This window comes from Epinephelus lanceolatus, chromosome 5, assembly GCF_041903045.1.
Source record: "Epinephelus lanceolatus isolate andai-2023 chromosome 5, ASM4190304v1, whole genome shotgun sequence".
Classification (NCBI taxonomy): domain Eukaryota; kingdom Metazoa; phylum Chordata; class Actinopteri; order Perciformes; family Serranidae; genus Epinephelus; species Epinephelus lanceolatus.
In genome coordinates, this window is record NC_135738.1 from 10,915,791 (window position 1) to 10,929,456 (window position 13,666).

The 13,666-nt window shown below is 40.1% G+C and overlaps 1 protein-coding gene across 2 annotated transcripts; it reads left to right on the top strand.

Annotated features, from left to right (window-relative positions):
- Positions 1-752: 752 nt before the first annotated feature.
- Positions 753-13,666, top strand: samtor (S-adenosylmethionine sensor upstream of mTORC1). 2 transcript variants are annotated; one of them, XM_033635052.2, is made up of 5 exons: positions 753-1,004; positions 7,730-7,871; positions 8,002-8,130; positions 10,748-10,862; positions 11,128-13,666. In XM_033635052.2, the coding sequence occupies exons 1-5, from the start codon at positions 845-847 to the stop codon at positions 11,758-11,760; spliced, it is 1,179 nt and encodes a 392-aa protein (XP_033490943.2). In that variant the 5' UTR covers positions 753-844; the 3' UTR covers positions 11,761-13,666. The 2 variants fall into 2 exon arrangements, with proteins under 2 accessions (XP_033490943.2, XP_078023831.1); XM_078167705.1 differs by lacking the exon at positions 753-1,004 and adding an exon at positions 7,381-7,518.

Consider the following 13,666-nt stretch of genomic DNA (forward strand, 5'->3'; position numbering starts at 1 on the left):
TCATTTGTCACATAATAAACAATATGTGTATTAAAATGCATTTACACTGATGTGCTAATTGTGCAATAAATATTAATATAGGTTAAAATACAAGTTTAGTTTAGTTTAGTTTATTTAGTTTATCAAGGGACAGTGTGCAATAGCATTAATCATTTACAAGAGATGAGGAGATGGTTGGACCAGATTTAGCAATAACTGCTAACTTCCATCTGTAGTCCCAACATATAATTTACAATATACACAGACCACAATCTAAAAAGACAAAGAAACCTAAAATACAGATGAACAGAGTACAGACATACAATTGTAAAGTGTAGATTACAAATTAAAAGAGAAAAAAAATACAAAAACATGTAATATGTAGTATGCATCACAGTGTTAGATATATATTAGTATATAAAAAAAAAAATTAAAATGAAGTAAAAAGTGATGTGAGAGCATAAGAAATAAAATAAATAAATACACTTACACGAATAGATTGCATCTGTTAAACTTTATTACAGTTTTAACAGTTCAAAGGGGAGGAAACAGTTTGTAAATACATTTTAAAATTATTTATGAAAACATATTTAACAGACAAATACAAATTATTTCGTGTCATGTCATGAGGTGTTGGGAGTCGTGGGATTTTACCAGCTGCACTTGAACGCTCCCTGGCACACACGCAGGCTCGGGTCCGCTTCCAGGACTGTGATTGGCCGACGGACTGTCAGTTCCGAACCATGTCTGTCAAAGTCAGCCAATCGGGTCGCGTCTTGTTGGCCGGTGCACCGGTTCGCCGGTCGGTTTGCAGCTGGGAGAAGGGGGAAGCAACTGGCGAGGGCAGCATCGGCGGAGCGGTGCTATGGACCTCAGGGACAATGTCGAGACCGGGGAGACGGAAAACCACACAGAGCTGTTCTCCGTGCCGATCCCGGAGGAAGCACCGTGTAAGAGGGAGCAGGAGAAGCTGTCAGGGGTCGTCAAAAACGTCCACAGAAAACTGCGCAGGAAATACAGAGAGGGTAAGCAGCCTCGGTTGGGCCCCTTTTTGCTGTCTGTGGCCCTGCAGCCGAGTGGCGAACACTAAACCTTACCTCTTAAATGCGACATTAAACAATTTCTCTTAACGCTAATCCCGGTAAAGCTAACTTATTCTGCTCGGTAACGTTAGCCCTGCTAGCTAAGGGTCTTGTGTCGACTCTAGTTAGCTTGTTATGGAGGCAGACCGCAGTCAGGGTTGCACTCAGCAAGCAAGGCCTTTTAAAGCTACTGAACAATAACATTACACACAGGCAGTGTTATTGCTGTTTTTAAACTTAATCTATTACCGCAAACACGTATTATCTCCCCTTTAAACCCAGTGTACTGACAGCAGAGGCATTAATACATCACTAATGACACACACAAACAGATCTCATGGCAATGAATGACTTTCTATTGCCTCTTTATTGCCAATAAATGATAACTCTGTGGACTGAACAAACATTTGGTGCAACTTTTACAACCAAAGTAGCTTCATGTCTGAGCATTGGTGTTATTTAGAACTAGACAGCACATCCAAAAGGAGTTCACGCTTCTTAAAATGTCAAAAAATAAACCCACAGATCCACAGTTTGTTTGAAGACATGAAAGTAGAGCTTTTGTGAGTGGATCCAAACTCAACTGACTATATGCCAAACTGCAGGGAAGGATATTTAGGGTAAGGAAGGGCTGGTGTTGTGGGGGCCAAGGTATTTAAGTGCTCAGTTAAAAGAAAAGAGATTGAGTCTGACTTCTTGCCAGAAAGCAGAAGTACAGAGGTGGTACGACAATCAGTCAATCAATCTATTTGGCACGTAAAGTTGTGTAAAATACAGATTTATGGAAATGCAATCCTGTCAGTTCTCACAATTTGACCATTAAAAATGATTGTAATATTGAGTATAGCTATATTATAGACATGCTAGGGGTGGACCGCAGGGTTACAGTAGAATAATATGTCATAAAATCAGTTCTCATGCAAATATAAAATCATTTGGGACATATTTCATAGAGAAAATGAATGTTGGTAGACCTATGGCTGCTACATTCTGTTATTTTTGTCCAGTACTAAGTATGGCCATAGGTCTGGCATCATTTTAGCGAATAGTTAGCATGTTATTAATCGCTCATTGCCAAGAAAGTCATATTTGTCATCCCTTTTAAAAGGCAGGTGGAGAAAATGTCACCTGAGAACATCACTTTGTTCATACTTTTTAAGAGAAATTTCCCCCATTTAATACTGATAAACAAAGTTAAGATCCAAACTGCCACTTTAGGGTGGATTTACTTCTGCTTTTATGATTTGAGGAAGTGCAAGAAAGGCAAAAGTGACAACTTAATGGAAGCAGATGATACTGTATCTCTGAAGCTGTGATTTCTTTGTCAAAATGTTTACATTGTCATGGGATGTTGCTCTGGATCACCTCATCTGTCTTCACTCAGAGCGAGCCCATAACTATTTGCAAACAAAATTTGACTGACCATAATCGACCTTTATGGGTGCAAATATGCAAAACAAATTGCTGCTCAATTCTGGCATGTGTTTGTGTTACTGTGACTGAAATAAAAAGAGTTAATTTATCTTCAGGGTGTCAGGGTTAGATTTCCATACTGGTTTACAGTGTGTGTTCATCAGCAGCTGTCTGTCCTGAAGACAAAAACATCTGTCTTCTTGATTATGAGTCAGTCTGGATAAGAGCATGATGTAAAATGGGAAGTTTGGAAAAACCCTTTTGCAAGACGATCAGCACTGACGTGTGAGCATCAGCCAGAGTAATCGAATTCTTCATTGCTCGGAAAAGAAACTGGCATTTTACTCTGCAGCATAGACAAAATCGTTTATTCCAGCTAGGAGCTTGAAGTTCAAGACTGTGTAGTTTAAAGTGCCTACAAGCAACGCTGAAGTGGCCCGGATTCAGTAAGATGCTACAATGCCTGAAGCATTGTGCTGTTGTTGAAGCTGCACTCTCTCTGTATCATTCTCTCTTTCTGAGGAAATGCAAAGTCTTACTGGAGAATGTGTAGGAGGGAAACACAACAATCTTGCAAAGTCTTTAACTTGAGTAAAGAAATGTTGCATTATTTATCGCTATCTGGGTAATTGTCACAGCACAACAGCCAACAGTTTGTAGGCTATAAGACTTATTTGAATTTGCAAGTATAACTCCTATTTTCAAATCTTTTTCAATATATACTCATTTGAATATAACACAAAGACAAGATATTTATTGTTCAAACTTTTCTTTTAACAACACTTAGTAAGCATTTGGTAACTGAGGATTGTGTCAGTTTGACAAGGGAAATCCCGTATGGACATTTTCACAGAGGTCCCTTGGCCTCCCACCTCAAGATACCTAAAAGAAAATGGGTCCTGTGGGTACCCACGAGTCTCCACTTTAGTGACATGCTCACTTTATGCTTGTCCCATGCAGTTTTGGGCAAAACATGCAGTTTTTTGCATGTGTCATTGTCGCTTATTGTATGTGAATATTTCTGCATACTGCAGCCTCTAAATGGTCTTGGAATAGCATTAATTGGGTATGACCTGAAAGCTGAGACTCCTGTGGATTCAATAAGCCCAGTTTTATTCATGTGCGATGATATTAGTCAACTGTACTGTACAAAAACACCTACTGTGACCTCTTAGGTCAGTGGTTTCCAACTGGTGGGTTGTGGGTCCATCCTAAGTTGACTGCAAGTGACTCACAAAAGTGTTAAGTTTGTAAAAAACAGACTTTATTTTGAAGAACAGTGAATTTCCCACTGTAGGGTGAGTGACTAACGGACAGCTACTTAACAGAAACGGCAAACTAGCTCAGTGACATGGCCAAATGAAAGCGTGACGCTTGACCTTGAACTTAGGGATGCACGATAACTTTTCTTTTAAACCGATACTGATAACTTTCAGCTCCTAAAGGCCGATACCGATAACTGATAACTGATAACACACACATATACAGTATATATATATATATATATATATATATACACCTAAGACCATGACATCAATACTATGAACAAAACCAAAACAGTTTTGACCCTTTAAATGAAGAGATATTTATTTTTTCCAATGAAAAACTATTGGCAAGCATCTTAAACATTTTCGAAAAGATATCAAACAAAAAACTATTTGATATCTCAAATGAACATCAATTTAAATAAGGTGCATTACTTACTGATATAAAAATAAAGGCCCCTTGAACTGATGCAAATAGGGGCGTTGGTAGCGTAGTGGATAGTGCCGGCGCCCCATGTACAGAGGCAATGCCTCGCTGCAGTGGTCGCAGGTTCGACTCTGGCTTGCAACCATTTGCTGCATGTCACCCCCCCGCTCTCTCTCACCCTCTTTCACTCTGTCCTGTACATTAAAGGCAAAAGCCCAAAAAATAATCTTTAAAAAAAAAAAAAAAAAGAAAGAAAAGAACTGATGCAAATACATGCATCGGGATTACAAACTGAAATATTCATTCCAGAAGTTCAAAAAAATAAATATATATAGAAAATGATTGCACTGAACAAGTTAGACTTGACTATGTAAACAAACTGAAAAAGTGCATTCCATAGTAACAAAAAAATAAGTTTAAAGAATTTTGGCTTATGGTTCCATTCAAATGAATACCTTTTCACTAAGGTAAATGAGGTTCAGTTTTTCTTTTATCTCATATTAGAAGAGAGAGAGAGAGAGAGAGAGCGCGCGAGTGAGCGAGAGAGAGAGCGCGCGCGTCTGTGTGTGTGTGAGATAGTGTTGTCACGGTACCAAAATTGGGACCCACGGTACGATACCAGTGAAAGTATCACAGTTCTGAGTAGTATCACGATACCACAGCAAAAATGAGGCAGATGTGCCTTTTCTATAATACATCAATGATATTTCAAAGGAATAAATTACTTTTTGACTTATTCATACTTCAAAAACAGCATCAATAAGTGATTAACATAGGGGGGATCAAAATAAAATAAAAATCAACCAGCCACCCTCCTCCCCTGACGGTCCCTTCATAAGTAACGAACAGTGCGGTGAGGTTTGTGGACCGTTACCTGCCACAAAGAGAGAAATGTGAACGGCTCGTTCCTCCTCTGACACGTCATATACCTGTGTGCCGCCACGGCTCGGCTGTTCAGGTACTTCTGGGCAGTCATGACACCAAGAAGAGGATATTATTGGACTTGGAGCCGGACTTATCCGTCGCCGGTAAGCCGTTATGTTGCGCCGCGGAGCACTATGGCTGCCGTATTTGACAGGAATAGTATTCCTGTCTGTGTCTGTGACCACCGTTCAACCCACAACTGGCAGGATTCGCCGTTATTGGACGGCGCATGGACACTCACCCTCTTGCGACTGGACTTTGAACTTATCCCACAGCAGTGGTACCTGAGGTACCATAGTACTACGGTACTCCAACATTATGGTATCATATGTACTGTGGAGTTTTAGTGCCGCGGTCTACCATTGGTACCAGTATACCGTGCAAAGTGTGAGAGAGAGTGTGCGCGTCTGTGTGTGTGTGTGTGTGTGAGAGAGAGAGAGAGAGAGAGAGAGAGAGAGAGAGAGAGAGAGAGAGAGAGAGAGAGAGAGAGAGAGAGAGAGAGAGAGAGAGAGAGAGAGAGAGAGAGAGAAGGAGAGAAGAAGAGAGAGAGAGAGAGAGACGAGAGATGAGAGAGAGAGAGTAGAGAGAGAGAGAAGATGAGAGAGAGAGAGAGAGAGAGAGAGAGAGAGAGAGAGAGAGAGAGAGAGAGAGAGAGAGAGTGTCTGTGTGAAATTATGACTGACTTAAGGAGTTGTTTTCCGACATGAGGGGGTATTCTTGAATTTTCCCAGTCAGAAAGAGTTTTTCTGATTATGCCGACGTCACTTGAACGCAGCATTCACTGCAGGCCATTCAGGTCTCATAGTGGGAGCGGGGCACTGCCATGCTGACAAAATTATATATGTTATCGGGGCTATTCGTCATGATATTGGACTTATCGAATGACGTAATAATTTCCTGTTATTGCCCGATAGTTATCGTGCATCCCTACTTGGACTTATGACTAAGGAGAAATCTGGACCCTGTGGCTGGGCCAGTTGGGAACTACTATCTTAGATAATTACTGCCTTTGAAACTTGGTGTGTTAATGTGGTATTTTGAAGCAATTTTTGGTCATTTTTTTAAAATTCTTGTGTGGTAAAAAGAGGCTTAGATTTAGCACCAAAATTGTTCAACAAATAGTATCAACCAAAAATTGTGTAACAACTTTGAGACGTAAATGAGCACGGGAATAGCCATTACATACCTCCATCATAATGTTCTTAGCTTAACTTTAAAAGTTATGTAAACACAATGTTTAATACTTATTTATGACTAGAAAACCCTGACACATGGTGCTGAGCTGCATCTTAATTTAATCTTCAGGTTCCTAGCTTTCAGATGATGAATACCACTTCTATGTGTTATACTGTTGACCTGCTATCACTCCCTACAGATCCCCTCCAAAAAAAAAAGACAAAAATAGGTCTATGTGGGTCTATAGTAATATAATATAATAGTTACTTCCCCACTTTATGTCAAAAAGGATTTGCAAATCATTCTGTTTTATGTATGTTTTACACTGCGTCTTAACTGTCTTGGAACCGGGGCTGTACAGCAGCCACAGATATCATGACGTAGGTTATCTCCTGCTTGAATGCTTTGGCTGTTTTGTTTCATTCCACTGCCTCTGAATCCAAAATATGCACTTGACCATTCCACTGCTCTCATACCTCGAAGCAAACAGCAGACAGAGAAGACTCGGCACAAGACAAGTTTTACCACTTTAAAACAGTTCATCAAAAGTGTGAAAAAGGAGTTTGGGTAATGTTCGTGTAGTCAGTGTTGTGCTGTAGCAAACGTTGCCACATTCTCCACTATCAGTTATGTAGCAGCCAATGCACAAAGAGGTCAGGTTTGCTGTTATTTGTGTAGTCTCTGTCCTACTTTTCCACCTTAAAAACACTACGCAACCATGATGCAGTGTTGTAACGTGATGTTGTGTTTTGGATAAGTCTGAAATATTGGGAGTGAGAGAGAATAGCTGGTTGTTTTGGAGGCTGTACAGAGAAGTCGTCCTGCTAGCAGACCTCATGAGTGGTTAATAAGTAAAGCATGATCTGGTGGGCTTGGCATTGAATCACAGTGGTCATGCTTCTAGAGTGCTGCTGTTTACCACCACTCCTCTTGTTGTTCTTTCATTTCTGCAAATCTAAATGAGAGTTTTCTTTGTGGTCATGAGATTTTTCCCTTATCAGCGTGTTTGCCTACGCTACAGGCTGTAAACTGTGGAGATGTGCTGAACGGAGTTTCTGTGGACTTTAGTATGACTGTGAAATGGCTATTTGAAGATGATTTTTTTCGAGGAACAGTTACACTTCTGTGCTGGCAGAGAGGAGTGAGCATGTAGGCATTGTAGCGGTAAATGTGGCCTAAGCTTTTTTATCAGTTTTCTTCCCAAGGAGTGCTGCCATGTTTTGGTGCTGAAGGGGATGACCAAAGTTGGCAAGTAGGTTATGAGTGTTTGCTACTTGCCGTGGATGACTGTGCCAGATAAAACTCAAAAGTAGGACTTCAGTATGATGATACCAGTAGCTTAAGCTAACTTTGAAAGTCTTAATTGATTCCTTTAAGTTTTGAAGTCTGTGATTTACATTTTGTGTTGCGTTATATTTGTTATATATTTGTTTCTGTCCTGATTTTTATATATCCTCTCTCAGTGGGCGACTTTGACAAGATCTGGCGCGAGCACTGTGAAGATGAGCAGACGCTGAGTGAGTACGCCCTCGCCATGAAGAATCTCGCTGACAACCACTGGACCAAAAACTGCGAAGGAGAGGGACGCATCGATTGGTGTCGCAGGTACAGCTCAAATCAAATCAGCTGCAGTTTTACACCTCCTGACAGTGGAGTCTGTGGGATGTGCTTCTGTGACATGTTGCTGCCACTTTCACATTAAAGTTTGAGCAGTGTTTCCATTCCACTTCCACAGTGTCTGTCAAGAATACTTTTTGGACGGCGGGATGAAAAGAATGTTAGAGAAGGATGAGAAAAGTGCCATGCTCACCATGGGTCTGACTGCAGCGTCTGTAAGTGCCCAACCGAACAGCACCATCCCCAGGTAAGCACACTGAAGGTGAACACACTACAGTACATCCTTACAACCCGCTTAGAATATTTAGTATGGATTGGGGGCACAGTCAAAAACTGTGAGAGCAACTAAACTCTCACCCATGACCCAGGAAAAAAAAAATACAGTTACAGTTACAAATTTCTAGTTACTTCAGAGATGAAATAACAGTGTTTGTAATGAAATATGTGTTTGTTTTTTACTTGTTTCTTATAAAAAGCACCTTCAGTTTTATTTGCACAGAGTTTCTACACAATATGGAAAAGTATGGAATATGATTATAGTAATTTTTCAGGTTTGGATTGGTACGGAAAAAACAAAAGATCTTGTGGAAAAATATTTGTGTATCCAGACTATTGGCCCTATTCTTTTCTTTGACATATAAAATTCAGAAAAAGGAAATGCAATGAAATGCTATTCTTGAATTTAATTTATGTGTAACATCACAAATAACCACATATTAAGCTTGTTTGAATATTTATGAGTTATGCAGAGATGTGGATATCAAAAAGTAAATCTTTCATGTGCAAGGAAACACACAGTGAACACAGTAAATAAACAAAGCTGCAAAGACACTTGGGAAATTAAATGATTAAACTATTATCAACTAATTTTCTGTTCTTATTTGAAAAATAACATATGAATGAATGAATGAATGAAAAAAAGATATAAAATGTCAAATTAATTACTAAATTATTTACAATAAAAAAATCAACATTTAAAATAGCAAAAGTGCAGACAAAAATATTGATGATTGATTTAAATTTGAGTTTAAAGATATATATATTTTTTTTTTTCAATAATATCTTTATTGAATTTTCCAAATTTAGAAAACAAAACAAAAAGCCAACAAAGTGACACAAATGAGACAGTGTGTTAACATACAGGTCCTTGTAGGACAGGGACATTCAATGAAACAAAAATATTAAAACCCTACATTACGTTTTCCCCCTTTACACACATATGGTCACTATAACAGTGCAAACAAAATGGGACAGAAAAAAAAAACAAAAACAGAAAAACAAACAAAACATGGCAGTTAATAGAATGCTTCTGTAAAGATATAGGATCATGAGTCCATACATGCCGTACAATCCAGTGATGAAAGGATGAGGGAACAGAGTTATGCAGAGGGTGCACTTATTCTACTCCAGGTTCTTTCAACAGATGAGATAGATCATTGTTTTTTTTTTTTTTTTTTTTTTTAAAGATTATTTTTATTGGCTTTTTGCCTTTATTGACAGGACAGAGGGTGAAATGGGGAGACAGAGAGAGAGTGGGGACTGACATGCAGCAAAGGGCCGCGAGCCAGATTCGAACCCACGGCCTCTGCAGCGAGGCAATGCCTTTGTACATGGGGCGCGGGCACTATCAACTACGCTACCGACGCCCCGAGATAGATCATTGTTTTTAGTATATTGAATAAATCAATCCCACACTTTTTGAAATGTCTCCTGTCCTTAAGAATGTAAGAATTTTTTTTCCAGAGGTAAGCAAGAAGATAATTCCCTAAACCAGATTGCAATACCTGGCTTATTCATACTTTTCCATGTTAGAGCTATTGTCCTCTTTGCTTGAAAAAAACATATGTTTAAAAAGATTTTTTAATGACGTTTTACATTATATACATCTGGGTAGAGAGGCCAAGTAGAAAGAGTTTGGGCTCTAGCTCTAATCTGATTGAGAGGATGTCCTGCACATTTAATCTAACCTCTTCCCAAAACTCCCCCACTCTTGGGCACTGCCATAGGCAGTGAAAAATAGTGCCCTTATTTACACCACACCTATTGCAAGTGTCCAGAATATTCACATTAAATTTGTTCAATTTTTCTGGAGTGATATACACCCTCATCAGCCAGTTATATTGTAGGAATTTTAAGCAAGTATTACCCGTCCCTGTCTGGGATGCTTTACATGCGCTGCACCACTGTTCCAGTGTTAATTCCTCCTGTAGATCTGATTTCCATGCATTAAAACTAGAGTCAGAAGACTCAGTTGAGGAGGCTTTCAGTAAATCATAAAATTCAGAGATGATGCCCTTCCCGAAAGGATTTTTTATAAGAGTTTTCTCCAGTTGGGTCAGGGGCAGACAGGACATGTATTGATTTTGATTTGCTCTAATAAAACTCCTTAACTGAAGGTATTTGAAAAAGTGTTTGCGAGGGATATTGTATTTCCTGATCAGCTCATCGAATGTTAAGATATTCCCATTATTACCATAAATGTCTTTTTTTTGTTTTACACCTCTATCCGCCCACAGTTTAAAACCTGCATCTGCTTTTCCGAGTTTAAAGATAATTTAGCAGAATTATGAAATAAGAATTGTGTAGGAATTCTGTTTGCAAATTATATGTGGACCTTGCTCCTCATCAAAAGCATCAATATATTTTTAACACACCGTACTTGCATAATAACATTTTGTAACAGTCAGAAAGTTTAATTGAAGATTCGATGGGCTGTCGCATGTGATGTGTTTGTTTGTTGTGGGGAAAAAAATCCTCTGCTGATTTAAATTTAACGATGTGGTTGTTAGACAAAGAGGCACTGTTGGATGCAAAAGTCACATGATGGTTTTGACATTGACGCTTGTTCCACATTTGTGTTACAGTTCAATCTCTCAGCTGGGGAAAATGCGCCTTCTTGACGTGGGAAGCTGCTTCAACCCTTTCTTGAAGTTTGACGAGTTCCTCACAGTTGGTATTGACATAGTGCCTGCAGTTGAGGTAAGCTTGTTTATTCTGCTCATTTTGTTGACAAAATGTTGACACAAATAAAATGCATGAGGTTTTCCTGTCTGGTGATTCAGTGTTGGCATTACAGAGCAAAAGCAGCACCAGAAATGACTCATGCACAGGTTATCCGTGTTGTGGTTTGACGGCGTGTGAACAAATTCTGCAGAAAGCAGAACAAAAAGTGTCTTGCATTTTGCAGCTGCAAGTATAGGACGTTTAAAAGTGCTGAATTTTCTGCCTGTTTTCTCTCCTTCAGAGCGTGTACAAGTGTGACTTCCTCAACCTTCAGCTCCAGCAGCCTCTCCAGCTGGCGAGCGATGCGGTTGAGGCGTTCCTCCGCCAGCTCCACAACCCCATCGACTCGCTGCCTGCCCAGCTTTTCCACGTGGTGGTCTTCTCCCTGCTCCTGTCCTACTTCCCCTCACCATACCAGCGCTGGATCTGCTGTAAGAAGGCCCACGAGCTGCTGGAGCTTCACGGCCTGCTGCTCATCATCACGCCCGACTCCTCCCACCAAAACCGCCACGCCCTTATGATGCGCAGCTGGCGCGTTGCAGTGGAGTCACTGGGCTTCAAGCGCTACAAATACGTCAAGTATTCCCACATGCATCTCATCGCCTTCCGCAAGGTGTGTCTGGCCACCACCAGCGACCTGGTGTCACGCAACTACCCAGAGATGCTCTACATCCCTCAGGACTTCCACTCCAACGAGGAGGAAGAGTGTGCCGACGTGCCCGTACAGGTGCGCTCCGAATTTGAGGATGACCAGATGGCATGGGGCTTCTCGGAGCTGCCTGACACGCCCTATGATTCAGATTCCGGGGAGAGCCAGGGCAGCTCGGTGCCTGGTTTCCACGAGCTAGAAGACCCCATACTGCTTCAGAGCTAGGTTAACCAGCTACCCCCCTCCCCCCCCTCCTCCTCCTCCTCTCCTTTCCTCCACTGTCACCTCCCCTTCAACTGCTGCGCTGCCAAATTTAACCTGCTGCATTCTTCTCCCACGTCTCCTCCCTCTCCTGAAAACAATGCAGTTTGCACAGTGTGAAAGACAGAAGTTTACAGATTATTTTCTCATATCCACACTCCTCTGAGAGTACACACACAGACACACACACATATCCACATAAACACACACACTAAGATGGATATATTTTGATAAATATCTAGGTTTTTTAAGAGTTGGAAAGTGAATGCCCTGACGATATCTTAACTCCCCGCTCCTTGATTTCCATATCATCTTCCAATCAGCTTTCAATAACAAAAACAGCTTGTCTGTACTCTGTCTCTATATGAATAAGCTAGTGTGGCAGGCTGCTTAGTATAAAAGACAAACAACCTGAGCAGTCTGACAGGAGTTTGATTGCACTGGAGAGACTGAGATGGAGTGACTGGACTGGTACGCTTGCTTCTGTCACAGTCATGCAGCTAGACTTTCTGAAAATCCTTGATGTGCATTTAGTTTTCCAAGACAAAAAAAAAAACGAAGTTCATCGTTTTGAAATATATATATTCTCAACAGTCAAAACATTGGTGTCGTCCAGTGTAAAGTGTGGCAGTGCCATTTTAACTTGGCATCATCTGAATGATTTGTGTATCTTTTACAAGAAAGTGGTATTTGTAGCATTTTAAACATTTTCAGAACCATACGGTAGGAGTATTACTAGGTTTACTAATGTGAAACTGTAACTGTGTTTACTCATTGTGTAACAAGGTACGAGTGTTTCAAAGTAGGTATTAGACTTTTTTTCCTCCTCTCGTTGTCCTCACAAATATTAAGACTGAATTATCTCCAGTACATTTTGTGCTCTCTCGGAGAAATAGTACAACACAGCAAGTCAGTGACCCATATCAAATGGACTTTAAAGCACCAGTATCCTTTGACACAATTTTGTAACTTTGTGAAACTAAGTACTCTGCCTCCAAAAAAGATCCAGATCTGAGCTCCTTACAGAAAATTCACCTTGACACAAGAGATTTGCACTAATTTACTGTTTTGTCATACAGAACCTCTGAAACAGGTGAGAAACTGTAGATTTTAGCAATAGCAAACCAGAGCAGATCTGAAGATGCTGTATCCGACGGGGGGAGGTTTTAGCTAAAGACACTACCAGATGAAATGTTAGTGTGTGTTCTGCCTGTCCCTGAATGGGCTCATTGTGTGGGTGTGGTTGGGTTTGATTGTGTGAATGAAGGAATGAGTTTACGTTGATGTGTTATTGTCAGTGGCACTTTATCATTGATCCCAAAGGGTGTCACAAGATGTAATTATTTTCCTATGATGACAGTTTTACAACCAATATGACGGGCCCATAAGATAATACCAATAAGTCTAAGGTGCCTTCTTTGTTCACATTTACTGTATGTTGCAAGCAGACTTTCATGCCCCTGGAGAAAATGAAACTCATACCTTTCAACTAAAAAGATATGAAGCTTCTGAGGCCAAACAGTATGTACAAACTGTCCAGTTCTCCTTTGACATATTAATGGATAACAAGAGACATTTCCAGTGTTGATGTAATGCAGTGTGTTGTTGCCATACCCATATCATTTTCCAGTTAATGCACATCTCTATGCTGATATCTTCTCTGTTTTAACAGGAAAACAACATTTCACAGTACCGCACATACTCAGACTTTAAGGTTTTGTGATTAATTGGTGCATTTGTCTTCCAATGTTTCTTTTTGGTCCATTTGCATGAGTTGTTTCATCTTCATTTTCAACATTTTCAACAATGCAGAACAATGTGTGCTTATAGTATGGTTGTATTTCTCTTTTATAAATGAATGTAAATGTAA